General features: G+C 37.9%; 1 protein-coding gene across 3 annotated transcripts in view; it reads left to right on the top strand.

Moving 5' to 3' along the window:
• The window catches only part of PDCD4 (programmed cell death 4), a 30,097-nt gene extending 17,924 nt beyond the window's left edge, over nt 1-12,173 (top strand). For all 3 annotated transcript variants that reach the window (XM_066354767.1, XM_066354769.1, XM_066354768.1), the window contains exons 7-12: nt 1,584-1,681; nt 2,390-2,504; nt 6,967-7,074; nt 7,721-7,831; nt 8,613-8,752; nt 11,481-12,173. In XM_066354767.1, coding sequence (XP_066210864.1) covers nt 1,584-1,681; nt 2,390-2,504; nt 6,967-7,074; nt 7,721-7,831; nt 8,613-8,752; nt 11,481-11,541 — 633 coding nt within the window. In that variant the 3' untranslated portion in view covers nt 11,542-12,173. The remainder of the gene's footprint in view (nt 1-1,583; nt 1,682-2,389; nt 2,505-6,966; nt 7,075-7,720; nt 7,832-8,612; nt 8,753-11,480) is intronic.
• The last annotated feature ends 216 nt before the right edge of the window (nt 12,174-12,389 follow it).

Here is a 12,389-nt window from a genome sequence, read left to right as displayed (position 1 = left end):
ACCAAAGTTTTATATCAAGGCAGGAGCACTTAAACATTAATTTAGGAATAGAGTATAGGTAAGTTAATTCTTAAATGCTGTTTCTATTATACTTTCTGATGACAGACAGTAGTCTATGTTACTGAGCTGTGATTCTAACATAGACTTTTTTTTTAATACCAATAACCATACTTTAAAAAGAATGATTATGTAAGTTCATATTCATTATAGAATTAAAAAAAATTTTTTCTATTGATTTGAGAAAGAGAGGAAGGGGGAGGGAGAGAGAGAGAGAGGCATTAACTTGTTTCGCTTGGTTGTTAACACTTAATTGTGTATTCATTGATCACTTCTCATACACACCCTGACTGGGAGTGAACCCACAACCTCTGGCTGGCTAGCCTGGTCAGTGCTTTACCCACTGAGCCACCTGGAAATTTTTGGAGAAGAAAGAAAATCCAAAATGAAGAAAGATCTCATGGTTTACATTTTGGTGTTGAATATTTATTCTACTTTCTGTGGGTTAAATGTATGGTTTTTATATATCCTTATATTTTTCTGTTTTTTTTTTTTTGTTTTGTTTTGTTTTTTTCTGTATTCTTCTGAAGCTAGAAACGGGGAGAGACTGTCAGACTCCTGCATGCGCCCGACCGGGATCCACCTGGCATGCCCACCAGGGGGCGACGCTCTGCCCACCAGGGGGCGATGCTCTGCCCATCCGGGGCATCGCTCTGTTGCAACCAGAGCCACTCTGGTGCCTGGGGCAGAGGCCAAGGAGCCATCCCCAGCGCCCGGGCCATCTTTGCTCCAATGGAGCCTTGGCTGCCGGAGGGGAAGAGAGAGACAGAGAGGAAGGAGAGGGGGAGGGGTGGAGAAGCAGATAGGTGCTTCTCCTGTGTGCCCTGGCCGGGAATCGAACCCGGGACTTCTGCATGCCAGGCCGACGCTCCACCACTGAGCTAACCGGCCAGGGCCATATTTTTCTATTTTAATAAAAAATGAAATCATACTGAATATGCTATTTGGAAACTTGATTTTCCTTACACTATAAAATGTAAATATATTTCCCTGTGGTTACATAGTATATACATCATTATACATGCATCATTTAGCCATACTTTTATTGTTGGACACTAAAGTTTCCAATTTTTATAAGAAATAATGCTGTGAACATACTTTCAGATAAATAGCTGTGTACAGCTTTTAATGTAAGGTAAATTTTTTAATCAAACAGTTTTTTGAGAAAACCTAGTTCCATATTTTTTCTTCCTCCAGAAAAGAGGTTTTTTTCTTGACTTTAAGTCATTGACTTAAGTATTTTTGATCACATACTCTTTTTCAGGCATTGTGGAAGGTGTTGGCGATTCAGTAATGAGCAAAACAGATGTACCTCCACCCCCCATAGCACCCAACTTGAAGGTTAAGATGTGGGAATGTGTGCCAAGCATAACTAGTAGCTGCTGAATAGATGTTTTTTTGAATATTCTGATCTGTTTTAGGTATTGACTGTGTAGGTCATCCTTCATCATTTATGTATTTAGAAATTGTATCCTATAAAGGTTTATTTTAGATGTTTTTATATAGCTCTTTTTTTCTTATTATAGTTGGTGGGCCAGTTTATTGCTAGAGCTGTTGGAGATGGAATTTTATGTAATACCTATATTGATAGTTACAAAGGAACTGTAGATTGTGTACAGGCTAGGTAAGTAAATTAATTTTCCTACTTAGAATTTCAAAAGAGGGGACAATTCCACAGGATTCTATTTAGATGACACATGAATTAATCAGACATTATGGACATCTGTTTGTCATTTGTTTGTATTCTCCACTGTTAAAACAAAATTGAGAGATTGTTGGCTTGATTTAATAGGAAGAGAACAGTACTATAATGCAAAAGATCTGGATTTTAGCTAAACCATCATCATGTTACACCACTATCCTCTGGGCCTCCGTTTCCTTATTATAAAATAAAAAGATTGAACTGAGCGTGTTCTGTAAGGTCCCTTTAGGTAAACTACCTGGAAACTTAGATTTGGGCGTAACCATGTGCTCGGTTTTCTTAGGTATAGATGTTAATTTTCTAGGACTACTTCAGGTCATAGTGGAATGGTTGCTCTGGTGGGAACGCATGGATCTAAGTAAAACTTAGTTTTTTGTGAAATGTTCCTTCTCAGTGTGGATCACTTATTTTGTAATAACGTTAGATTTTTGTTCACTGGGAAATGGCAATAAGAAGAGTGTGAGAATGTTAACATGAGAAGCAACTTATTTTGCTCCAAACTTTTTATTTAGGAAAATAGTTTCTAAAAAGACTTTTGAATATTATGGTTTTTGTTTTCAAACTTTATTCATAATTTGGTCAACCTGAAGCATGTCCAAACAAAAATTAATTAACTAATCATTTTTGTAGAGCGGCCCTGGACAAGGCTACTGTGCTCCTGAGTATGTCTAAAGGTGGAAAGCGCAAAGATAGTGTGTGGGGCTCTGGAGGTGGGCAGAAGTCTGTCAATCACCTTGTTAAAGAGGTAACTATTGGTTATTTAATTTATTATCTATGTATTTCTCTAGAGAAATAAGCTGCCCTCTAGCTGGTATTTTTGTGGACAAAATTAAGTTCTGTCTTATAGATACAAATGGAACATTGAATAATCTTTTTATGTTTGGCTTCATACCCTTTCACCATAAATTATACAATAATTATATAGTTATTAAATTTGTATGGTTTCCCTGACTTAAAAATGAGACTGTGTTATTAAGGAAACTGTGAACCTCAAAGGAATGCATGAAGTAATTTTCTTATATTGGTACAGTATTTAAAAATTTTCAAATACTGCCTGACCAGGCGATGGCGCAGTGGACAGAGCATCGGACTGGGACGCAGAGGACCCAGATTCGAAACCCCAAGGCTCACCAGCTTATGCCCAAAGTCGCTGGCTTGAGCAAGGGGTTACTCGGTCTCCTGTAGCCTCCTGGTCAAGGCACATATGAGAAGCAATCAACAAACAACTAAAATGCCGCAACGAAGAATTGATGCTTCTCATCTCTCCCTTCCTGTCTGCCTTATCTATCCCTCTGTCTGAGTCTTCTCTCTCTGTTTCTGTCAAAAAAAAAAAAAATTCAAATACTGTTGAAATAAGACTTTCTGTTTTGTAGTTATTCAATAAATATTCATTTTTATGTGAGGACTTGAAACTGTATAGTCCCAGATTGTAAATTATGAACACGAGTAGATCAGTGGTGGATGGAGAGTGATGCATTATTATAAGGAGGTTCACTGTATGCAACATTAAAAGAAAAAGTAATTTATTACATTAAAATGCAGGATTCATTCTCTGGATTTTTTTATGGCAATAAAATGATGTTCTATATCAGGATAGCAAAAACTATTTTAAAAATTTTATTTGTTGATTTTTAAGAAAATTAGATTTATAGATCATGAACTTCTGATTTTAGAGTATAATCTCTTTTTTTTTTTTTTTTTTTTTTTTTTTTGAGTGGGGTGGAAGAGGAAGAGGGTAAGGGGGAGAGAGAAGCATCAACTCATTGTTCCACTTTAATTGTGTCATGATTACTTATCATATGTACCCTGACTGGGGGTTGAGCTTGTGCCCTTGGGGTCGAGTCATCCAGTGACCCTAGGCTTGAGCTGGTGACCCCGGATCGAACTAGTGACTGTGGCGTGGCATCCAGGACCAATACTCCATTCACTGCACCATTGGCCAGGGCTAGAATATAGTTTTTAATGTGATTATAGTTTTGATACTCAGTAAATTTCTTTTTTTTTTTTCCATTTTTCTGAAGCTGGAAACGGAGAGACAGTCAGACAGACTCCCGCATGCGCCCTACCGGGATCCACCCGGTACGCCCACCAGGGGGCGATGCTCTGCCCACCAGGGGGCGATGCTCTGCCCATCCTGGGTGTCGCCATGTTGCGACCAGAGCCACTCTAGCGCCTGAGGCAGAGGCCACAGAGCCATCCCCAGCGCCCGGGCCATCTTTGCTCCAATGGAGCCTTGGCTGCGGGAGGGGAAGAGAGAGACAGAGAGGAAAGCGCGGCGGAGGGGTGGAGAAGCAAATGGGCGCTTCTCCTGTGTGCCCTGGCCGGGAATCGAACCCGGGTCCTCCGCACGCTAGGCCGACGCTCTACCGCTGAGCCAACCGGCCAGGGCCAGTAAATTTCTTAATGATAGGTACAGCTATATGAATGTTAAGGAACTTAAAATGTAGTTAGAGCTATGACCATTTTTGCTTTTATGTAAGATAGATGAGTTGGTGCTAATAATATCATGGTTGCAATATGGGTTTTTTTAAATTAAAAAGTTATTAGAACAATTACAGTATAAAAACAATCAAGATACCCGGGCAGTTTGACAAGAAAGTGAAATAAAGGGCACCTGGATTGTAAAGGAAGTAAAATTATCTCTGGTCTTAGCTGACGTGATCTGTATAAGAAAAACCAAATGAATCCCCCCCCCACACACACACACAGCCAAAAGCCAAACTATTAACTAATAAAACGAATTCAGCATGGTAGCAAGGTACAAGATCAGTATACAAAATTCAGTTTTATTTCTGCACATTAACAATTGATTTGGAATGAAATTGAGAAAACAGTTACATTTACAATAGCATAAAAAGATTAAAATACTTTGGAATAAGTATTAATCAAAAGAAGTGCAAATCTTATACACTGAAAACTGCAAAACATTGCTGAAAGAAACGAAAGAAGACCTAAATTAATAGATACCCATGTTTATGGATTAGCAGCCTTAATATTGTTAAGATGGTAATACAGATGGGTAATATATCCCCAATTTAGGATGGTTTGATTGAATGATTTTTTTTTTTTTTAAAGCCAGAAACTGGGAGGCAGTCAGACAGACTCCCACATGCACCCGACCGGGATCCACCTGGCATGCCCACCAGCGGGCGATGCTCTGCCCATCTTGGGGGCGTTGCTCTGCCGCAATCAGAGCCATTCTAGCGCCTGAGGCAGAGGCCACAGAGCCATCCTCAGCGCCCGGGCAAACTTGGCTCCAATGGAGCCTTGACTGCAGGAGGGGAAGAGAGAGACACAGAGGAAGGAGAGAAGGAGGGGTGAAGAAGCAGATGGGCACTTCTCCTGTGTACGCTGGCCGGGAATCGAACCCGGGACTCCTGCATGCCAGGCCAATGCTCTACCACTGAGCCAACCGGCCAGGGCCTGATTGAATGATTTTTTTACTTTATGATGATGGGAAAGCTGTACACATTCAGTGGAAACTGTACTTTGAATTTTGATCTTTTCCTGGGCTGGTGATATATGTGGTATGATACTTTGTGATGCAGGGCAGCAGAAGTGAGTTGATTTTGCCTAACTTGAACTTGTTCTGAGCATGGTTAAGGTAGGCTAGGCTAAGCTGTGATGTTTGGTAGGTTCACATTAAATGCATTTTCTAAAGATATTTTCAACTTAGTAAATAAAAATCTTAGAAAAAAAGATATTTTCAACTTATGATAGGGTTATTGCAACATAAGCCCATTGTAATTTGAGAGATATCTGTACTCCCCGAAATTAATTATTTGGGAAACTCCCAAACTATTTTGTGATATATGAATTACCTCAATAAAAAATGGTCAAGATAAAAATTGAAATAAAACTACCCAGTATTTGTTTGACATTTTGAGATTCATTTACTTTTACATGGAAAGATGAGTTGAGCAAAGAAGACTTAGAAATGTATACATGTGTTCCTAATTCATCATTCTCAAAAGTTAATGGAACTTAATGGAAAATGTTTAAATACTTTAAGTTACATAGTAAAGTTTAGAAACAAAGTAATATAATTTACATGATAAATATTATAGAGTGAAAATGTTATTCAGATGACATGCTTTAGATATTTTTCTAAAGCATAGCAGGAATTATTAGGATGCATTTACTTTACCTTTTATGAAATATGTTGTAGATGTATGCAATACGAAGTAGAAGATTCATGAGATTATTTATTCAGTCATCATCAATGAGCATCTACTAGGTGCAAAGGTGTTACAGGCAGTGTATAGGGAAAGACATTCCTAGTTGACATTCTCGTGCTGAAAAACTTTCCCCCTTCTCTCTGGGGCTATAGATCTTATTGTATAAATTTGAATAGGAAAAACAAAACTTGCCTCTAGCTATAACTGGAAGCTGAATTACTGACGAATGTTTTAGATAATGGGTTTCAAATCCTCAGTTGTAGAGAAAAGTATATGGCAATCTTTACCTTGCTAGTAAAGCCCTGATGTTTCTTTTTTCTTTTTCTTTTTGCTCTGAGTGTGACACTAAGGACATCTTGATGGAAGTGCGAATTTGTGCTACTTTAAAAGTTCATTTTGAGACTTTCAGTTAGTGCCCTCTAGTGGTATTAAGATCCCTTGTTTCACAGGGAGCGTTGAAGTAGTATGGTCACAACTCAGGCCTACATTTTAAGTCGGCTGGTCAATCTCAGTGGTTATTAAGACTCAATGAAACACTTAATTTTCTTCATAATTATGAACCACTTAAAAATTGGGGATTTACTTTTTTTTTTTTTTTTTTTTTTTAATTTAAAAAAAAATTTTTTTTTTTTTTTTTTTTTTAATTCATTTTAGAGAGGAGAGAGAATGGGAGAGAGAGAGAGACAGGGAGAGAGAGAGGAGAGAGAGACAGAGAGAGAAGGTGGGGAGGAGCAGGAAGCATCAACTCTCATATGTGCCTCGACCAGGCAAGCCCAGGGTTTCGAACCGGCGACCTCAGCATTTCCAGGTCGACGCTTTATCCACTGCGCCACCACAGGTCAGGGGATTTACTTTTTAAGTATGAAAAAATTCTATTATGATAGTGCCATGTCAAGTCTATATGTTCTTAGACAGCTGTTTGTAACATATTTCATCATGTAGTTAGTAGTATATTGAGATGAGGGTAAATAAATCCTTTAACACAATTAATAAAAAGTTCTGATGCATCTCAATTCTTAAATTTAATAGATTGATATGCTGCTGAAAGAGTATTTACTCTCTGGAGACATATCTGAAGCTGAACATTGCCTTAAGGACCTGGAAGTACCTCATTTTCACCATGAGCTTGTATATGAAGTAAGATTGCTTTGATATTTCAAAGAGAATTATTGGTTTCCTTTTGCATTACAGGGTCAGTGCTGATTTTTTTTTTTTTTTTACATTTTTTTTTTTTTTGTATTTTTCTGAAGCTGGAAATGGTGAGGCAGTCAGACAGACTCCTGCATGTGCCCGACCGGGATCCACCCCGGCACGCCCACCAGGGGGCGATGCTGTGCCCATCCGGGGCATCGCTCTGTTACGACCAGAGCCAGTCTAGCGCCTGAGGCAGAGGCCATGGAGCCATCCCCAGTGCCTGGGCCATCTTTGCTCCAATGGAGCCTTGGCTGCGGGAGGGGAAGAGTGAGACAGAGAGGAAGGAGAGGGGGAGGGGTGGAGAAGCAGATGGGCGCTTCTCCTGTGTGCCCTGGCCGGGAATCGAACCCGGGACTTCCGCACACCAGGCCGACACTCTACCACTGAGCCAACTGGCCAGGGCCAGGGTCAGTGCTTCTTAATCACATCTTTTCTTTTTAAAATACGTTAATGAAGAAAGTTGTTTTTAAATTTTTGTAGTGATTTTAGTTATATATTAGAGAAAAGGGATCTGATACATTTTAGGAGCCATTTATTATATGAATTAATGACCAAAATACATTCATTCATTCATTCATTCAATTTTTAGGCCATTGTAATGGTTTTGGAGTCAACTGGAGAAAATACATTTAAGATGATTTTGGATTTATTAAAATCTCTTTGGAAATCTTCTACCATTACTCTAGACCAAATGAGAAGAGTAAGTATAACATTATTATGAACAATATTTAGACTTATACCTTAAATATATAATAGTTGAGTGAAAATATGAACTGTTAATGAAATTTCCCTTTAGGTATGTTTAGTAGTATGTCTATGGGTTTTTTGTTTTGTTTTGTTTTTAATTGGCAGTGTTGATCTCTTGCAGCCATTTCTTGGAAAGTAACACATCAGTGGGTTTTTTAACCTTTATTTTTAAAAATGTGATTGTTCCTCAAGAGTTTTATTTTTAAGATATAAGTTCAATTTTATATCGAAAGAGAAACATGACTATTTAACAAATTATACTTTAAAGTACTTAATTTATTCTTGTTTAAAATTGTATGCATTGCTATTAAAATGTTGGTGAGATTCTTACCTGCCTTTTATTTTTTAAAAATGTAAATGTACAGGCATGAGCAAAAGTAGGTGTATAGTTTTGAGTGTGTGAAACATTTTTATATTTATTAATTACTGTATTTATTTGTATTATAACTGTAAACCTACTTTTGCATACCCCTATACGTATAAAGAACAGTAGATAGGGAAGAAATGTGTCCAATATCTGATGTCGGCCTAAATATCTTTTGAAAGAACAGTTTTAAATAAAACGTGCTATAACAAATGTATCAATTATCTGTGCTTTTCAAGTTTCAGACCTGACTTCAGTCTTAACTATATGAACATTTGGTTTTAAGTATCGTTTGATGACAGTGATGTGTATAAGTTATATATTTGATATGGGCTAATAATACTTCTGTATACAATTTCATTGTTTTTAGGGTTATGAAAGAATTTATAATGAAATTCCAGACATTAATCTGGATGTCCCATATTCATACTCTGTGCTTGAGCGATTTGTAGAAGAATGTTTTCAGGCTGGAATAATTTCCAAACAACTCAGAGATCTTTGTCCTTCAAGGTACTTTATTTATTGCTCTCTTAATCTAAAATACTGGCTGAGGTGCTTGGGAAGGCTAAGCTAATTTTCTGTCATTCCAGTTCTGTCAGAAAAATAATACTATTTTTCCTGGAGCCGCTCAAGAGTGAAAGAAAAATCATCTATTTTGTGTTCCTGGAGGAACAAGGGCAAAGCCTATTTTGCCCTCTTGTGACTCTAAATTGGACTACCTCATAAGGCTACTGGAAAGAAATTAATTTTGTGGAGCAATTCTGTGTACCAGGCTCGATTCTATGTAGTTTAAATATTATTTCAGTGTAGATATCATACATAAGATGAGAAAATTGAGGGTTAGGGAGTTGTAATGTACTATTTCTGAGGTAGACTCCAATATGTAGGATAATTCCTGAACTCAACATTGTTTCCTTTTGCTCCGTCATAAAATGGAGAATTGGGGCTAATTGGATCTTACCTCACTAGGAAATGTATGTCAGATTCTTGGAGGTATTATATTTGTGTTACTGGGATCTAACTCTTTAGTAATAGGTAACTTAATGTGGGTCTGTTTTATGTACATTTTAAGTTTTTACCATTTTTATCAAAAAAATTCTAAGCTTTGTGTATTTTTATTTAAGTGTGCTGTGAGTGTTAAATCTCAGAAAAATACTTCCTGGTAGTGTCCTTTGTTCTAGAAAGTAGAACCCATTAAGAGAGAAGAGAAAGATAATAGTGGTGGATACAGTTTAGTGGCTTTGATAAAAATGTTGAAAATGTAGATCTCTGTTTGGTGACAGCACCTTTTAGGTACTGATGTTCCCAGTGGTGAACGTCAGTACTGTTGTTCCCAGTGGTATACATCAGTAAAACTGTCAACTTTGGCAAGACTTCTTGCTACTTACTGCTTTGTTCCCCACCTCGGTCTGTACCTTTATTAATTTATTATTTATTTTATTTCATTTTTTATTAACTGAGAGGGAGGCAAGGAGACAGACTCCCACATGTGACCTGACCAAGATCCACCTGGCAAGTCCCTTACAGGGCATTGCCCATTTGGAGCCACTGCTCTGTTGCTTGGCAGCCAAGCTATTTCAGCGCCTGAGGCAGGGCCATGGAGCCATCCTCAGCACCCAGGGCCAACTTGCTCAAACCACTGGAGCTGTGGATGTAGGAGGGGAAGAGAGGGAAGAGAGAGAGAGAGAGAGAGAGAGAGAGAGAGAGGGAGAGAGAAAGAAAGAATATGGGGGGAGGGGGAGGGAGAAGCAGATGGGCGCTTCTCCTGAGTGCCTTGACCAGGAATTGAACCTGGAACTTCCACACGTGAAGTGGAGCTCTATTGCTGAGCCACCTGGCCAGGGCCAGGTCTAGGTCTGTGCCTTTATCTTCACAAAAATATAGTTGGTTTCTTAGACTTAGTATGAAAAGTGCTGCTCATTTGTGTGTAATCTCAGATGCCTTTTTTTTTTTTTTCTCTGAAGCTGGAAACAGGGGCAGTCAGACAGACTCCCGTATGCGCCCAACCAGGATCCGCCCGGCACGCCCACCAGGGGGCGATGCTCTGCCCATCCGGGGCATCGCTCTGTCGCAACCAGAGCCACTCTATCTAGCGCCTGGGGCAGAGGCCACGGAGCCATCCCCAGCGCCCGGGCCATCTTTTTGCTCCAATGGAGCCTTGGCTGCGGGAGGGGAAGAGAGAGACAGAGAGGAAGGAGGGGGGGTGGAGAAGCCCTGGCCGGGAATCGAACCCAGGACTCCTGCACGCCAGGCTGACGCTCTACCACTGAGCCAACTGGCCAGGGCTCAGATGCTTTTGCATGTTGGTCTAGGGCCGCAGAAAGTGCTAATTCTGCCCAAGCTCTGTTTTCCACTTACTGCTTTAGGCAGCTGGTCACCTATTTCTCCTGGGCTTTTGCTACAACATGTAACTAGAGTGTGGTTACAGTACAGAGCAAGGCCACTTGCATTTGAAATAATAGGAATCCCCAAATGGAACATACACTGGAGTTAATTTGATTGATTTATTTTTCCATATTCAGGTTTTGGCTTTTCTACATCTGAAAAAAGATTAAAAAAATATTTTAAACATGGGTATAATCTCAATAAAACTGAGGTGGGGGAGTAAAAAAAAAAACAAATGGATATTTTGATTGGTTCTGTAGCTCTAGTTTGCATAATTCTAGATTATATTTTTGTTTCTTATTTGGCTGTTTATCTTTTTTTTTTATTTAGACAGTTAAATGTAACAGAGTGCCATTGGTCAACTATAGTACATAGATTTTGAGCAAACATCTCCACATCATTTGGACAGTCGATTATGTTGTATACCCATCTCCCAGTCAAGTCATCCTCGGTCACCTTATATTTGTTCCTTTTTATGTCCCTCCTCCTCCCCTGGCTGTTTCTTTCAAATAATATTGATGACATAGAAGTAAATATTAAATTTGTAAATAGCAAACATGTCTTATTTATATTTTAAGGGTTTTTTACATGACTCCTTTTAAGAATGAACTTATTTCAGTAATTTAGCTTTTTTTCAACCCAATATTGCTCAGATTAGCATTTCATTTGATATGCTATATCCTAGGATATATAGCCATTTTCAGAAGATTTAGAGGCATACTAACTTTTTTTTTAAACAATAAAACCTTTAAAAATTTAATGAATAATCAGGAGATACCAAGTTTTAAGTTTTTAAAATTGACTGTAGTCAGAATTTGTATCTGTTTTCATGTTTATGTTCTTTGCATTACAGGGGCAGAAAACGTTTTGTAAGTGAAGGAGATGGAGGTCGTCTTAAACCAGAGAGCTACTGAATATAAGAACTCTTGCAGTCTTAGATGTTATAAAAATATATATCTGAATTGTAAGAGTTGTTAGCACAGTCTTTTTTTTTTTTTTTAAGCATTTGTTTTGGGTACAAGTCATTTTTGAAATTGTATAGACTTAAATTTAAGGGGAATTTTAAAGGAAGTGTTTTCTTTTTCTTTTATTTTTCTGATGGTATAAAGGAGGGACAGAAAAGTGGAATGTTCTCATAAGCTACCTTATAAGTGCCATGTTTATGACCTAATCATTCCAAGTTTTGCATTGATGTCAGACTGCTACTCCTTTCTTTCAAGGACAGTGTTTTTGTAGTAAAATCACTGGTTTATACAAAGCTTTATTTAGGGGGGAAAGCTAAGCTGCTCATACCCCACGTTGGCTGCTGCTGTTGAAATACTGTGCTTTGGGAGTAAAAAAAAAAAGTTATTTCTCAAAGAATTTTAAGAAAATGAGTTAGTCATGAGACTTATCTTTCCAGGGAACATATTGATTGGTCTTAAAGACTAGACAGTTAAGTAAAGGTTGGCTGGAACATCTATTTTTCTACAAAACTGGAAAAATGAAACCGGTTCTAGAAGAATGTATGACAAAATAAAACATGTGAAGCAGTGTTGATTCTTTATTGGGAGTACATTTATTTTAGGTTTTTTAAAAAAACTTATTTTGCACAGCAAATTTTAAATCATACAAGGGAGCATATTTAAACCTAATGAATTTAAAATTTGTTCCTTATAAACTTAAATCAAAAGTACAATAGTATATAATTTCTTTAAATATACTTGGGAAATGCATGCATACTTTTAAAAACTTTTATCAATAGCTTAATGAGATTTTGTAA

The sequence above is a fragment of the Saccopteryx leptura genome, chromosome 13, assembly GCF_036850995.1.
Source record: "Saccopteryx leptura isolate mSacLep1 chromosome 13, mSacLep1_pri_phased_curated, whole genome shotgun sequence".
In the NCBI taxonomy this organism is placed as follows: domain Eukaryota; kingdom Metazoa; phylum Chordata; class Mammalia; order Chiroptera; family Emballonuridae; genus Saccopteryx; species Saccopteryx leptura.
This window is presented reverse-complemented; position numbering and strand designations above follow the sequence as displayed.